This window comes from Gavia stellata, chromosome 9 (assembly GCF_030936135.1).
Source record: "Gavia stellata isolate bGavSte3 chromosome 9, bGavSte3.hap2, whole genome shotgun sequence".
Classification (NCBI taxonomy): Eukaryota; Metazoa; Chordata; class Aves; order Gaviiformes; family Gaviidae; genus Gavia; species Gavia stellata.
This window is the reverse complement of record NC_082602.1, coordinates 10,936,169-10,952,614: the sequence shown is the minus strand read 5'-3', so window position 1 is coordinate 10,952,614 and position 16,446 is coordinate 10,936,169. Positions and strand designations below refer to the sequence as shown.

At 41.8% G+C, this 16,446-nt stretch overlaps 1 protein-coding gene across 1 annotated transcript; it reads left to right on the top strand.

Moving 5' to 3' along the window:
* Positions 1-3,924: 3,924 nt before the first annotated feature.
* On the top strand, positions 3,925-7,749 carry C9H10orf53 (chromosome 9 C10orf53 homolog). The gene is given in 4 exon segments (XM_059821320.1): positions 3,925-4,078; positions 6,548-6,667; positions 7,684-7,706; positions 7,708-7,749. Coding segments are annotated over 4 exon segments (339 nt in total).
* The last annotated feature ends 8,697 nt before the right edge of the window (positions 7,750-16,446 follow it).

Sequence of the window (16,446 nt, the reverse complement as noted above, 5' to 3'; positions counted from 1 at the left end):
GAGGCTGTGGGAATTATTCTCCTGAATTCACCTTACGAAGAAACAATGACATAGTTGTTCAAAGGCAAGATAGTAGTAGTAATATATCAGCGTAGAACCAACATGTCATTTGTTTTACAATGTTGCCAACATTTAAAACCCTGTAAGTACTGAATCTACCATTTCTTGCTTGAGAGTCAGCAAAAAAGATTTGATGTCACTGACTGAAATGAAGGAGAAAGTAATACGAGTATGTGTTGTACTACCATTTCTAACCATAATCCGTTTAGGCCACTTTATCACCTAAAAAACTGAGTAAGTTTGTATATGACATAAATTAAATACTAAGGCACACCAGTTAATTAATATCCCATGCAAGTAGTTACAAAATACTCACATCCATTCCTGCAAGATTTGCATGTAAAGAAAACAAAAAGAAATTTCCCTATCGGGAATGTTGAGAGTAACATTGTAAATAATAGGCTGATGTCATTAAGTCTTGAAAATTCGCATGAAGAGTATTTAATACCACCATGCTATTTCCTACGTAAGAAAAGCAGGTTATTTTTCAGAGTGGCTGCTGTGTATTTCCACAAACAGAGTTTAGGAAGATTACACTAGTGTTTGCATGTTCCCCCAATTCAAAAATGCTGCAGAAATAATTCAGCCTTTATTCTGGTTTGCACTGGCCTCAAGCACAGTCCCATTCTGAAAGCAGCATATTGGAGATGAGGTCCATCACAGAGAACTGGGATAATTTTGTCCTTAATAAGTTAATTATTTCTTTCTATCAGTGAGCAAAATCCAATCTGACAGAGAGGCAAAGCACAAAGCATAAGTGCAATTCAATCCTACTTAAGACCTTTTTTGTTTGCACAGGAATGAATTTAGTCACTGTGACTGGCAGGAGAGCGTATGCAACCACACAAAATCAAAGAGCAATAAATAACTAGAACAAAGAGGCAAACTTGCAATATAAGGAAGTCTCCAAGCTAGAGCTATAAATACCAGTTTAAGAGTACTGATACTCATATCAGCTTTACATCATCCCACTTCGGGGGGGGGGGGGATATTTATATTTTATATTTTTTAATAGTAGATGTAGGGTATCATAGTCTGCAATTTACAGTAAATTCAATCAGGAAAATAATATAGTATCTGGTAATTCCCATATTCTGTGAGTGTTATCCTGAGGGTTTTCTCATTATCTCTTTCATTCCCTCCAAATCCTTCCAAGGACTGATATTTTCAGTTACTTTCTCTCAAGCTGAAATACATTGCCTTGCTTAGAGGTGTTCAGTCATCATTGTTCGAATACAACTTACTCACTGACTAAAGACACTTACTTCCTAACTCCAGTGCAGATCCTTTGCTAGGCAAGCTGGAGCACGCTTGGAAGCCTGGCCAGGGACTGCTTACTTGCCTGTGGAGAAGCGGAGACGTTTCTTCTTCCTTTGTAGGCTGAACAATCACATGCTTAAGCACTCTCAAGCCTAAAACCAGGATAATAGATTTATTACAATAAACTAGAAGTGCAGATACTTTTCTGTCTAAGAACTCTAGATGCAGATTCAGTAGACTATAGATGTCCATGCTTATTTTACTGCCTCTTTGGAATTGCATAGATGCAATCAAGCAGTCTGCTGGATTAAGGCTGTCCACCACCCCATATATGAAAGCACAGCGGGCCTGATAATCAATTGGAGCAAGTCAGCTATGTTGGAGCAAATCAACTGATTTACAGTGATTGAAGCTAGGCTAATTTTTTTAAGTTAATGAGTTCATTTAAAGATATGTATGTTTCATTACTCCATGAGCTGTGGTTCACACCAAAGATGAAATGTATTTTTAGATTATATAAATAATATTATGGCATAAAAGCTGCCCCAAAGTTAAAATGTAAAAAAATTAATTAAAAAAAAAAAATCAAGAAAACTGTTAGTCAAACCAAATGTTCACTTAATAAATATACTGTTCAAAATATGACTTTAAATTGTTCCTATACTATAATTATGAAAATTACTTTGAAACATTCCCAGTAATTTTGCTTTGTTCTGTCTCATGTTACTACAACGGCTTTCTGCATTTTTAACATAAATGTTGCACTACAATCTCAAGATTTTTTTCATAGAATTGTATGTTTAGAATTATAACTGTATTTTAAGTGTATAAAAATGCTGTGAATAGTTACTTGATTATTTGTTAATTTGCCCCTAATGAAATATATAATTTTATTTTGTATTCCTAGTTCCATAGGTACTGATATTTATTTGCAAATATTACTTGTGTTTTCATTTTACTTCTTTGGCTGAAATTTTAACAGTAGCTCAGACACTGTACTCAACACACAGTCACTGAGAAATTCAGGCAGAAAGCACAACTACACCTGAAATTTTATACCAATTTATCATTAAGAGCCCCTTACTTGTCTACCGCTGCTGTAACAGGGGTTTTGGATTCTCCAGCACTGGAAAATACCGACACCATGCTTTTACTCAAGGAAGAAACCAGTGACCACCCATACTTCCTATTTATTTAGCGAGCCATTCCATACTTCTATCTTAGATACTTACTGATCTGGTTTTAGTATTCAGCTTGAATACCTGAAATGAGCAGCTTCAATGAAGTCAGTCCCTCCAGAGGAAGGCATTTGCGTACATGCTTAACCTTAGCCATTACCCATGCTAAAAGTAGTATCTGCAAAGTACCTGACTTTGTTCAAGAAACTTCAGACTCAGTTCAGGCATGTTTAAATTGGAGAGTCCTGATTAAATTGCAGATGGATAAAATTCACAGCAGAGGATATTACAAACCTCTTGGTTTGCCAGAAAGAGCTTCATAAGGGACTGTGCTGCTTCTCCGTTAACAGAATCCCCTACAGCTGTGTGGTATGACCCCATGCTGCAGCTGCATCTCTTAAGGATTTCAGGAAATAGGTAGTTTTCTTAGGTTCTTATTTAAAATTATTTGTATTACACAAATGAAGTTCTCTTCTGAAGATTAAAAATACAGAGTCTGTGCACATGCACTTATGGAAATCAAACGTGAAGCTTTTAAAATGTTTGCAACCAGAAAACTACGGAATAGATTGTTCATTATAAAAAGGGGGAAAATCTTGATCGACAGACCAAGTGTAATTACATTAACGTAACCAGGCAATGATTTAATGAGACCTCTTGGCGGGACCTGGGACATACAAACCCCCCGCAAGAGAATTTTAGGAAGGTACTTGTTTCACCCCCGTCCGCAGGTGTACAGCCCCGTACGGTAGTACTGGGGTGCGGACATTAAAAAGCCGGTGTTCGTGGGCTTCTATGTCCACCGTGAACAAAAGCGAAAGAAAGTCGACGGCAAAGCAGGGGTGGATTGCGGGTGTCGGAGCCCGGCCTCGCCCCTGCCAGCCCGTCACAGCCCCCGCGCCGGCTGGAGTTCAGCGGGACGTGCTTGTGACAGCACAGCTGAACCCCTTCTGGCGTATGAGTTGCGGAAGACATAAAAATATTCTAGGGATACGTTTATTTTTATAATATAGTATAGATCTATGACAAATGTAAATGTGTACTTATAGCACATCGTGTTTCTGTTATGCTTCGTCCTCTGATGAAATCTGTCTATCTCTCAATATGAATGTACGTGACCCGGAGCGCACGCCGGTACCACCAATTCAGCTTCTTCAAAGGCGGAGTGCCAATAAAAACGAGCAGAGGAAAGGTCTCGTCGCCTCTTTGTGCCGGGCACACCGCTGCCCCCCGCCACACGCCGCCGGCCGCGGGGCAGCCTCTGGGGCGGGCCCCGCCGCCGCCGCCCTCCGCGACCCACCCGCGCTGCGAGCCCCCACCAGCCGCCCCGCGGGGCGGGCGCGGCCCCTCAGGGAGGGGAGCGCGGGAGCGCCGCTAACGGCTCCTCACGGCGGCCGCCGCGCGCACCCCGCCGGGCGCGAGCGCCATGGCGCGGGGCGCGCGGGTCAGCGTGCGGCACGCGCCTCCCGCCTGCGGCACGGGGGGGAGCCCCGCAGCAGCCGGCTCGTTCGGCAGCACCAGCCGAGGCCCCAGACCGCCCTGGGGCCGCCCGGCCCGGCCCGCCCCGCGGCTGGGAGCCGGTAGCGCGGCCGGCTCCGAAGGGTCCCCGCCGCCGCGACCGCCCGGCTGCTTCCCAGGCGGACCCGCGCTCTGCCTTCACCCTGAGGGAGGGCAGGCGCAACAGGCGGGGCGGCGGCTGGAGGCGGCTCGGGCGGGACTCAGCCCGGCGCCGGGGCCCAGCAGGCTCGTTCTGCGGGGGTTTCTCGGTGGTCACGCTGCGCTGGAGGGTCTCGGGGCTGCACGGCTCGCAGGCTGCGGAGGGAGGCTCCAGCGATTGCCCTGTGTGTGTGACAGAGGAAAGAGCTGGCCCTTAAATATGCCTGGAAAAGCGCGAGCGCTTCCATCGTCTGCGTTAGCAAAAACAAGCTTGTATTGCCGTGTGTGTGCACGTTTGCCTTTTCCGATTTTCCCAACCTCATTAAAAACACAGGCTTTTCAGGCTGAGAGAAACTCGCAGCAAAGATGAAAATTTAGCTATAAAGCAAAGAACTTGGGAGCACAAAGTACCTTCCGTCGCCTACAGCTCACCTATAACTCCCGGCAATTAACCCAAGGGAGGTGGCGGGAACCCCCGACTCGTGTCTGGGAGCAGAGCTCCCTCCGACTGCCCGCGCCCCCAGCCCGGCCTCAGCGGGAGCCCCCAGGCAGGAACCGAGCCGGCTGTGCCGCCCGGAGCATGGCCGCAGGGCCTGGAAGGGCCTGGCTGCAGCCCTGCCAGAGCAGCAGTGCTGCAGGGCGTTACGGAGTTAGCTAGTACTGCGGAAGTTCCCTATCCGTACCCAAAGTTGCAGTGACATACTGCCCGCAGAAGAAGGTGTAGCTGTTTTTTTCTGATTCATCATGAATTGAGGATTGGTGTAGTCTATTTTCTGTTTATTAGCCAATGAGCAACATTTTTCCTCTGTTCTAATGCTTTCCAACTATAAGAGGATACATAATAAAGATTTCTGCTTAGCAAAATGAATCTGAGCTTGCAAGATAAATCAAATGGTACGCGTGTGATCTAAAGTATTCAAATAAGTAAAATTTTGTGATCATAAAGGCTTTAGGCCACATAGCTGCATCCAAAAAAAAGAAAGATAAACTCAGCATCAGGCAAACCACCATCTGCTTGACACTGGAAACGTACAAAGAGCATGCGTTAATGCAATATATCGGCTACCGGCAATTCACTCAAATTATCTTACTGGGGTTGCTGGGTCATTTCAATGCACCTGATGTGGATCAAGACCAGGCCTCAAGCTAGGGAAACTAGTAAGGTTTTGGGGTTTTTAATTTAGACTTAATGGTATGGAGATGTCATCTCTTTCATCCATTTTATAAATGTGAATTAATTGTCAGAGATTGCCATTAAAGCTTCCTAGAAAGCAGGGAGAGCTGTCTGATGAGGATGACAAAAGAGCAGCTGAAGCATGCTGCTTCATGAACCAGACTCCTTCCTCAGCCATTTTCCGTAGTTCTTCAATAAGTTGAATTAAAATGCTGCGAACATCTGTCACAGGTGGACGCAGTCAGGTTAAATGCTTGAGAAACACCAACCCTTGCAAGCCATGCAGCGACAGTGAAACCAGGATAGAGGAAGCGGTACCTCTACCTGCTTTTACCTTTAAAAGATAGACCAAAACAACTGGTGTATTGGTCAGTACGCTGTCTCAGCCTTAACACATCGCTGCTAAAAACCTGGGAAGGTGAGAGCCTGAATGTTTGACTGTACAGGAACCTGCTTCTGCCTTGTAAAACAAGTCAGTAGAATAACATGAATTTTTTTTAAAAAAATGAAATCGATGGGGGCCCAGGCAGAAGCACGTGGCATTTCTGTGTTGCTGGAATTGCATTATCAGCCAGTTCTCTTATTTTCCCAGTTCTGATTAATTTACAACAACCCTACACAATGTACCGTAATAAACCCAAAATGCACCTAATTCATCTAAACAAATACGTGGGTCGAGAGAGGATTTTGTCCCTTCTGGTTTGATTCTCAGCTTCACAAAATCTCAAGTCCTTAACGTCCTGAGGAATTACTCTTTCAGCAGAAGCGAAATGAATTATGCGTCAATGAACAATTGGGTTATCAAGGTTGTTCACTTAATGTTCCAGCTGTTCTATAGCACCATCTTACCGTTTATTGGAGATTTCTTTTGAATTTAGTCTTATTCCACGGTACTTATAAATAAATGTATTGCGTTTCTTACAGCTGCTGTGCCAGTTAATAGCAAATACAAGTACATAATGAATTTCTTGCCTTTTACTGCTAGAACTAGAAATGACAGAGGGTGGAGGCTTCATTCAAAGGAGATCCATTAATATAATAATAGTGAAGCCAAAGATTAAAGCTGATAGGATTTGTGGGGAGTTTTGTACAGCACTTAACTACATTAACACTGTTATTTGCTCCTTGCCCTTATAAGTGCTGAAACTTAGATACACTTGGAGTTCACAGGAAACCAAGAAAATACAGTGCTGGCCACTGCTTCTTTGCCCTTTTCCAGCTGTCCTGCAGGCAGATGGACATCAGCTTATTCTGGAAGAGATACCAGACTGGAACGCCATAGAGCTGGTGGTCAAGGGGGAGACTGTATGTCGCTGCAACATCAATGACCTGGATTTTGGCAAGTACAGAGTTTTATTCATCGCAGCCTCTCGCTGAAAGCACTTGCATTTTGAAATAAGTGCTTCCTAAGGCATAAACAGTCTGAGTTCTGTTAATGTTAACAATTTTAAGCTCTGCACTCGTTTATATTTGAGGCAGTTTGAAGGGCACAGTCAGGAAGAGAGGATGGTTTGGGAGTTAAGGCCGTGCTTGGGAGAGCACTGTTGGGACCTTCCTGCATGCACCAGCACACAATCACAAGAAAACCTGCTAAGTTTCAGTCCACAGAGATACTGGGATATCCTTTTGCTTTCAAAATAGCAAATATTTTTCTTTGCTTGGGCCTTAGTTTCTTTGGGTTTTTGTCTTCCCCTCCTCCCCCCTCCCCCCCAGCAAAACACAGGTAATACCATTTCAGTGCCCCACAGAGATTAATTTTTTTATATCTTTTTTTGCTGCGGGTGAGACAAGGAGCTTCAGGGCTCAAGTTTTCTCATCTCCTGTACAAGTGGCTTCCAGAGAAAGGCTGAAAGCCACTGCTTCTCACCTCCCCACTATTGAACAGCCTCTCTAAGGCTGGGGAAGGGGAGTTGTGGAGCAAAAGCAGAAAACTGACCAGGGATAATGGTATTTCCAGCACCACAGCTTGGTTGGTTTCACCTTCCTGCAAGGAAAGCAGACAGGCCAGGAACCGGGAGGTTCTAGTTTTGCCCCTCTCGGAAATTTCTTCCAACAAAACACATCTTTTTTTGTCCAAAACCTAGACCTACACTAGACAGTGAAGTACTAGCTAATAGGCCATGGCTAGCGCCTGCTGAACCACCTGCACTGCTGCATTCATTTTGTGCTCAGTTTCAACTAACTCCACATCAAAGCTGAATCAATCTCAGATTATGCAGTGAAACAGGGTAGAGCCAAACTAGGTACTGCGAGAGAGAATGCAAAGGAATATGGATGCTAGGATAAGGAGCAGAAACTTAAAATAAGAATAAATTTACTTGCATGTACTTTGTAAGTTGTATTTTTCTCCTTTAGGAGGTGATGGCAAGTTGGATCCAACTTTGTGAAGAAGCCAGAAAAGCAGTCTTGAATGCTTACTGATTTGCAGGGACACATTCCCTTTTACCTTGGTTTTCTGTCAGGCTATTTACTTGCCTTACAAAGGAATTAGAAATGCCAGGATACGGTTGGTTCTTTACACTTCTATGCCTCTTAATGAAGCTCTAGATAGTCTTACTTGTTACACCCGTGTGTCAACCACGTAAGAATATACCGCCTTTTCCAGAACAGGTCGTATGTTACCACCCTGAATATTACAAATTCATGTAGAACTGTGACGTGCATGTAGTTCTAATAATTTTATTTTAATTTCAAGATGAATGAAACTCCTGGATATCTGTCATTCTTTCAACTTTTAGAAAGTTTTCTATGTCAAAGATAATAATTTCAAAGTCATTAATAGCTGATGATCAAGCCATACATGTTCATAGAGATGTGCCAGTTCCGCTCTTCTCTTGGCCACAAATGTCCCAGAGAACATTCGTGCATCATTAGACACAGCCAAAAGGTACAGAGGGAAAGAAGTTGGCATAGCTGTAACGACAGGATTAAAGCTGACTGGGTGTTACCACAACTGATATTCCAGGTGTCTCGAAATTCATGCTGCCTTTTCCTCTCTCTTTCCCCCACCTCCCATAACTGGAGTATGAAGCTTCTTTTTCGCTCCTGATTTGTCAACATATACTCTCAGCTTCCACTTCATTTTAAAAACACTTCTGAATCAGGTAAATTCAGCAGTTTGCAAATAATCATATGCCAGAATGCTGGTACCCTGAGCAATTTTCAGTTTGGCCCATAATTAGTTAGGAAAGGAAGAAGTGGTTATAGTCTTTGCATCCTTAATGGAGTGGTATGAGTAAAGAAACACAGCATTTGTTGGCGCTCAGGAGCACTCTAGGCAGCAAAGCTGCAGTGTCTAGTGCAGCTGCGGGGGAGACAGGCTGCCCATTATAAAACCAAAGACAAACAGATCCTATCACTCAGTATCTCCTATCAGCTGTAACCCGCAGGGAGATAGCTGCAGTTACAAATAACCAAACCACATTTACAGGGATACTGTCCCAACACAAAAGTGTTGTCAAAATAACACTATCACTATGCCCAAATACAGTCCCTTACCAATGACCTCAAGATGCCAGGGGCATTAAAAAAATATTTGTAAGTGAGAAAAATATACTCAAAGTTGAGCAAAGCAGAAACTGTATTGTCTCTCTAGAAGGCCAAAACATTTTTGCTTTCTACAACTCTGATATACAAGATTAGAAAGTGAAAACATTCAGACTGAACCATATTGAGAAGATCAATAAAATTAAGCTTGGCACAGGTAACAAAGGCACTTTCTGCAGCAGGCATTCACACAGACAGCAGACTGGGGCTTCAGCATCTGCCCCGCTCTAGTTCTCCCCTGGACAGCAATGAGTTAGTTTCCACTTCACCGTAACCCTGACCTGTAGCTACTGAGCAGGCTGTCCTGCACCACGAACAAGCTCCAGCCTCCACTCTAGCGCAGCCCTCCGCACAGGGAGGTGCTTTAAAAAAACCCACCCTACTGCATTTGTCAGTGGGACACCAACAAATGGCTTTCTGCTCTGGCAGTAAATTGTTTATTGCCTTCTTAGGTAAATGCAAATTAATTACAGCAAGTTAGTTTAAATACTGTTAGTTCTGGGCAGAATTTACTCCCAAAAATAGAAGACTAACTCCCCAGACCTCTTGAGCATGGAATGCCGTGAACATCAATGGAAACGCTCCAGGCAGATGAACTCACCAGTGTGACTAGTTTATCTTTTAAAAAAACCTTTAGTGTTACTGTGTTCAGTGCCTTCTGTAACATCACCCTGAGGACATTTCTGACATACCTCCAAGTTAGAATGCCAGCAGTTTTGTAGGGAGATATTAAGCCTCAATAGATCAACTTGTTTAGCTGAAACAAATACGAACAAGCTTTGAGGAACACAAGGCTTCAGGTCTGAAAGAGAAGCAGCAAACTTCAAGACAAGTATGGGTTGAAAACAACTGCTCTGACTTTGCAGAGTAATATTATGACCAAATTGTGAAAGACCAGAGACTGATGAGAAAAAATCTTTAACATGACAGTGAGGTATCTTCCAGTGATACTCGCTCCATCAGACGTTTTGAACACAGCTGGCTAGAATGCATAAAGAGAACTCAGGCCCTGGTCTTGTGCTTTTGCTACAGAAGGGAAAAACAAATACAAATTTGAAGTAGCCCTTTCAGTTTGGTACCCGTCTGCCAAACACTACCTATGATTAGTTGCCATGGCACTAGCAGGCAGCTGGCTATTTGAAGGCACTGTAGTAGCCACTTGGACAGAGGCATTTAATTGTTTTCTATGTGAAATAACCTCTTTTTTCCTCAAAGTCTCCCTCATTTTTAAGGGGATTATCTGCCCCACAGATAATCATGGCCATGTGAGAACAGAACCTAGCCTGCAAGTCCTCTCTATAGTGACTTTCATCCAGACTATTGTGATAAAGTCAAATCAGGAGGAAGAAAACAGCAGCAGCAAATTATTCCAGTAGTAACGCCAACTAAATTGCTGTGCAGCTTTTATGGTTTGACTAATTGTCTCATTAAGTCACATTTCTGATCACTGAAATGGATCTCAAGTATTTTTAATCACTGAAAAAATTGTATCACTAAGAGCCTCCCTCCCTCCTATCCTCAGCACTATTTGCAATGGCAAACACACAAAGGCTCCTGTTGATTGGAGCCCCGCTGCTGCACAGTTGGCAGTCAAACAGTACTAATGGCACAATAACACAATATAACTAAAATAGTTTGCCTTTTAGAGTAACGATCTCTTATAACATGATTAAGCCCCATCATGCGCGTTTCCTTATGTTTTGCAAATGGCTCAAAAAATCTGACAATTTTTCCAGTAATTTCTTCAAAAGGGGAGGGAAAATAAAAAAATCATTAGCTATCAAGAAACAAATTAACAACACTTGATATATTAAAAAAAGATGAAAACAACTGCACCAAGCACAGGCTGCACAGCAACATGGTTGTGTGGCACCCAGTCCACTCCCCCTTGCAGAACGCACCTCCAAAGACCAAGTTTGCCACATTTAATTGCAGACACTTTACTGAAACACTTAATTCAGGAGCTGGCTTGCCCTACTACCTCTGTAACTCACGGAGAGAGGCATCTCTTCAGAGCAATTCAGACCTCTACTGAGTATAGACTGTAGGATCTCTGGGCTCCTAATTTAGGTGCTTCTTTGGTGTTTGGTTTCAAACAATATTAAAAGAGATGAAGCTTCTTCCTCATATGAGGAGCACCTTTCAGAAGGAGCACGCTGGCATTATGCAACATGTTACTGCCATGCTTTTTACACTCTCAGCAAAGAGGAAGATTTTGCTTTTGGCCATCACAAGCCATACATTGCAACAAGACATTTCCCCTTACAAGAGTTATAGGTGTTTATCCCATACTAAAGGCAGCAGCCACTTAATTTGCAAGTAGCTTATTCTCAGAAGCCTAATGCAAAAGTGGCACAGCTATCGCTAGGAGAGAGGTACACTTCATGGTGGCCAGCCTGATCAAAAAAACCTGCAAAAGCCTAGGAGCTCTTTTGTGGAGATGGAAGCGATGCATGGAAAGGAAATCACCACCGTACAAATACTCAAGAAGAGCTGAAAAGATCAGATTTATTCTCAGACGTATGTGACTGTACGACAGTAATCATCAGCTTCCCATGGGTGCACTTCTGATCGTGTATTTGGAAAAATAAAGCAACATATGGCTGATATCAGCACAGTTCTCAGAAAAGAGTTTAAACTTCATTAGAGGAACAAAGTTGAATTATTTTAATAGCTGGGGTTTTTTTTAAATAAAAAATATCAATGATAGCATACATAGTTAAATTTCCTTCCTGTTCATTTTGCATATTGGCCATCCAGTAACATGACATTAAACATGGCAGCACTAAGAACTTCAGTGCATCATTTTTACATATGAAGAGAAAGTCTGTGACAGATTCGCTTTGCAGTCTGTAGGAAATCACTTCTCCATCTCCTTCATCTGAAATGGCAATAAGAGCTTTGAGTCACAGAGATCTTGTGTTCCCTAAAACATTTTCAATTCACCAGTAAAAAGTGCCTTACAACTAGCTGTATGGCACTCCACAATTACTGCAGGGAAATGCTTTATTCCAGTAAATGCTTTCTTCAAATAATTTCTTTTTTCAGCTTAAAAGAGAGGGTACAAAGTGATACTTCTGATTTTAACAGTTGCTTTAGACTGTCCAGATTTCTTTTGGTTATTTTAAGGTATTTTTGTTTAAAATATTGAGAACATTCCCTATCAATGCCCACACGTGTTATGAGTGGAAAACAGCCCAAGAGAATACATGCGGGATTCTTCCGCTCTGTCAAGGCACATATTTACAAGACGCGTAACTCAGTACAGGCTCATCCAAGTGAGAGACAAGATGCATTACTAATTTAAGATTAATTTGAAATGTGGCCATTTACTTGCTACAACTTTCAGTTTTGATCAATTTTGTAAGTTTTAAAAAACCCAGGGTTGTTCTGCACCCACACATAGGCACTACTCAGACATAAATATTTGCTGACATACAGGTGTATATGTAAATGTACCCAGGAAGGCATCCACCAAGGTCATATGAAGTATAGCCAGAAACGTTACAAATTGGTCTTTGCCATAGGCTTTGGAATTAATTCTGTGGAACAGAATACGCTACAGAGATCTCTCTTTACTTCCCTTTGGGCTTTGTTACATAGACAGGCACCACAAAGTTACAAAGTTCTGCATAAATCTATAGAGCTCATGAGCTGCGCAATATTGTGCTCACTATGAAAAATACAATTTTACTGATAGATCTAATGAGGGGCCTGAGGACTGCGATAAAGGCCTAAGGGGCGGGGGGGGGGGGGGGGGGGGGGAGAAAGGGAAGAAAAAAAATAAATCACACTTCATGTAGCATGTCCCTAATTTTTTAATGCACGTAAATATCAGAACAGTGATGCTGAAGAGAAGGAAAAATATTAGATTTATTTTTGCTGACAGTCCCTGCAGAAGCTCTTTATGTGCAGTCATATACTGATGTGCATACTCAGATATATTTTCCTGAAGCCTGTAGAGTTTTGTCTAAGCAAGAGCTTCAGAATGTGTGTGTAAATGAATTAAAGAATGTCAGTTTTGTAATGAGAAGGGTGTATTGTGGTATAAATATTGCAGAGTACATTAAATAAACATGGTCACATATGACCAGGTATCTATTAAATGAGCACATCACAGGAGAAGTTAATTATCTAAGAGTGGAACTAGGAACCGTTTAGAATCACTGGAGATTAAGTTGCTTTATTTCTGTTTATCTTTCCTTCTGAATAAGCAGTAGGTTGTTGCAATGAAGAGTCCCAAAGCAACACGAAGCTTCAGCTCTCCATCAACTCTAAGGCGACAGAGTTTTGTCAACAATAGTTTGAAGTTCTGATAAACCAAAAATTTTCCTCAGAGTAATTTTGTGCAAAACATGCTGGCACAAAACAATATTTAAGATGTAAAGGTGCAAAATATTTATGGTTCTTTTGATATCTTAAGCTGCTCAGGGGAAGGAAGATGACTTACATGGTGTACTTTATGTATATGTATTTCTCTCATATATTGCACCCCCCCAAAAAAAATATACACAGACTTCTTCAAAACTGATTGTTAGTGTCAGAGACTGATATTCCAGGAGTAAGGTATAACTTTACTATAGTAATAAGATTTTTCTAGACTTGAAGAGCTATTGTGTTTCAGTCCACATGCAAAATTGTTAATTCTGATGAAATTTGATTTTGCTTGGGCCATGAATTCATGAAGAAAACTCCACTATTCTTCCTATACAACATAATCAACATTGCAAACACTGTTTAGTTAGGGATATGTTTGTGCAAACCACTGTAGCACAAAGACCAACTGATGAAGAAGGATTTAATCACATAAAATTCTTGAAAGCAAGACGAAGCCAATCCCTTTAAATTACTTAAGTACTGATTAAACCCTGTAATTAACATATAGTAATAAATATTTCATCTTTAACAAGCCTATTGGGAGCAGTTTGTCAAACGTTTATTTCTAGTCACAGGGAATTATGTACGATCATTTTAGCATGTTCTGTATTAGACAATTTTACTTTATCCTCTTTATTTTATCCACAGCAGTGGAGACACTCATTGGGGGAAACATACTCTTTCCTCAGATGTGTTTTGCTTTTTACTAATTAAGTTTACCCTTGCAAAGTCCTGGCCAGCACACAGTGATGGTTCACATTTACTTGACAGCCTCTCCCATGGAATTGACTTACTACAGATACGTGAGCTTTACTGGAAACCCCAGCAAGACTACTCAAGGTATCACTGCGGAAGAAACCTCGCAACTGGGGCAAGGTCATTTTGGGAGACTAGAGAGAAGAACCAAGGTCTCCTCTAGGGCACAGCCAAGCCCCAGACAGAGGATACCAGGGGTGCGTTTTCAGGCACCTTCTAACATTGATCTGCACTTTTTCCTCTACCCCGGGTAGCACAGCAGGTGCAGGGAGAAATCTGTGAGAGTACTAAACATCACTGCCCTTCAACCAAGTGTGCAGTCAACTGTTATTCCACTGCAAGGCCAACTGAAATGCGGTCACTTAAACTTGTACTGAAACAAACCCATTATACTGACAGCGTCTAATGTCAATCCAAGGGAAATCATTGAGACCCAAGCTGAGCTCTTACGCAGAGCTTCTTCACTTGATTATTGTCTGAGCACACCCTCTATCCTGAAGGGGAAGAGAATATAAAGCTGGCTGGGGATGACATGGGCAGAAAGTTTCTCTGTGCTCCTTTATGAGAGTTTCAGTGAATTTATGGGCTATTGAATAGGAAGTAAAGATTTCTGTAACAGAAATTATATTTCAGAGTTTCATGCAGCATCTTTAGTGATGACTACAACTGTTTTCCCCTCTAAACAAATTAGATCTCCATTTGCCATTAATGACTGCATCACTTAAATATCACAAAGGAACTGCCTGGTGCACTTATTAATAATTGAAAACTTTTAAGAACTCTGTGAAACATTTTCAATCAAAGCTAATAAATCTCTAAAATACTCTTTTTCCGGAATAATTTTTCCTTTTTTTCCTTTTATTCCTTTTGGATAATAGGCTACGTTTTAAATAATGGCATTAAGAAAAGCACAATCCGAAATAAGAGTTGAGAAGTATCTAAAATCAGAAGTGGTTTCAACAGTTAAAAAAAAAAGCAAGAATTGGAAAAAAGGCAATATTCATCTGTTTCCTTCTTGCAAGTATGTTGAATTTCTATTTCAGTCTGCATGCTGTTTCCTGATAACCTGCACTGATGATTAAGAAAATGTACCCACTTAGTCTCTGTCCTTGTTCTGTGTAAACATGAAGAAAAACTTTCAATAATCATTTTTTAATCAGTAAAGTCCATCAAATCAAGACTCCTATTGCTACACAATTGGACTTTGCAGAACTACTAAATGACTGAAGGGAACAAAAAAAAAAATACCCAAAACTTTTTGATCAGAGCTAATAGAAAACATGAATGCCTTTTGCCATTTAAAGCTTCCTGTTGGAGTTATTCTACTTAGTAACCTTTACTACCAAGAACAATAGCAGAAAGATACATGCAAAATTACCCTCATCTACAGAGATTTTTTTTTGGTGTGCTATAATGGTCCAGGTTTTCATCAGCACAGCAAGCTTGTATGACAGGTACTGATCAAAGCTCCGAGACCTGCAATCTTGTCCACAGGACATGGGAAGAACAGTGGTCCAGTATCCGTCCATCCCTCCCAGCAGACCTCGCTTGGGGATGATGGCTGCAGCCTGACAAAAGGCAGGACATTCTTCACCTCCACCCAGGGAAGGACAAGGGATTTTTAAAGGGTTTGTTTTGTTCTGGGTTTTTTGTTTTGGTTTGGTTTTTTTTTTTTTTAAAAAAAAAAAAAAAACACATGCATTTCTCTACCATCTTTCACTCAAAGGTTTCCTCACCTGTAACAAACAGGATGTGTAGCCTATTAGATATGCCTTAAACAAACCATTTTTGCAAGTCAGTGGGAAAAGGGAAGCTTTGCGGAGCCAGGGCAGTGTCACTTCCTCCCTTAGCTTCCCCATTGTAACTTAAGATGCATGGGCAAGGAAAAGGTCACATCGCAGTCACAACCGTAGGAGGGGTAAATTGACCACCAAGACCCCCGACACCCCCGGACTCATTTTGAGAACATTCCAAGTACTCAAAAGGTACTTATTTCAAGAACATTCCAAGTACTCCAAGTAAATAGCGCACCTGCGTATCAAGACTCTGCCTGAAGGGAGGATCCCGGGAAGAAAGAGACTGTAAGAGATGCAAGGACAGCCTGGGCAACGGCACAACCCACCATCCAGGAACCACAAACCAGGCACTACGCAGGATAAGACCTTGCTGGAACCTAGGGTGGCGATATCTCTTGTTTTCTCATGTTTATTTTTACTTTTCTTTCTCGTTCCTTTTACCCATCGTTTGGGAATTATATAACTATAGAGGTAGTTAAGGATATTTTATCACTTTTGCCTGCAACCAATAAAGGATTTGTGTTGAATCTCCTGGTCACTTGGTGTTAAATCTCACCTTTATTTGTCTATGGAGGATCACAAAACCAAAATGCAACTTGTCCTTTAACCCAGGGCTTTAGGACTCGAGTTGCGACATCACCTT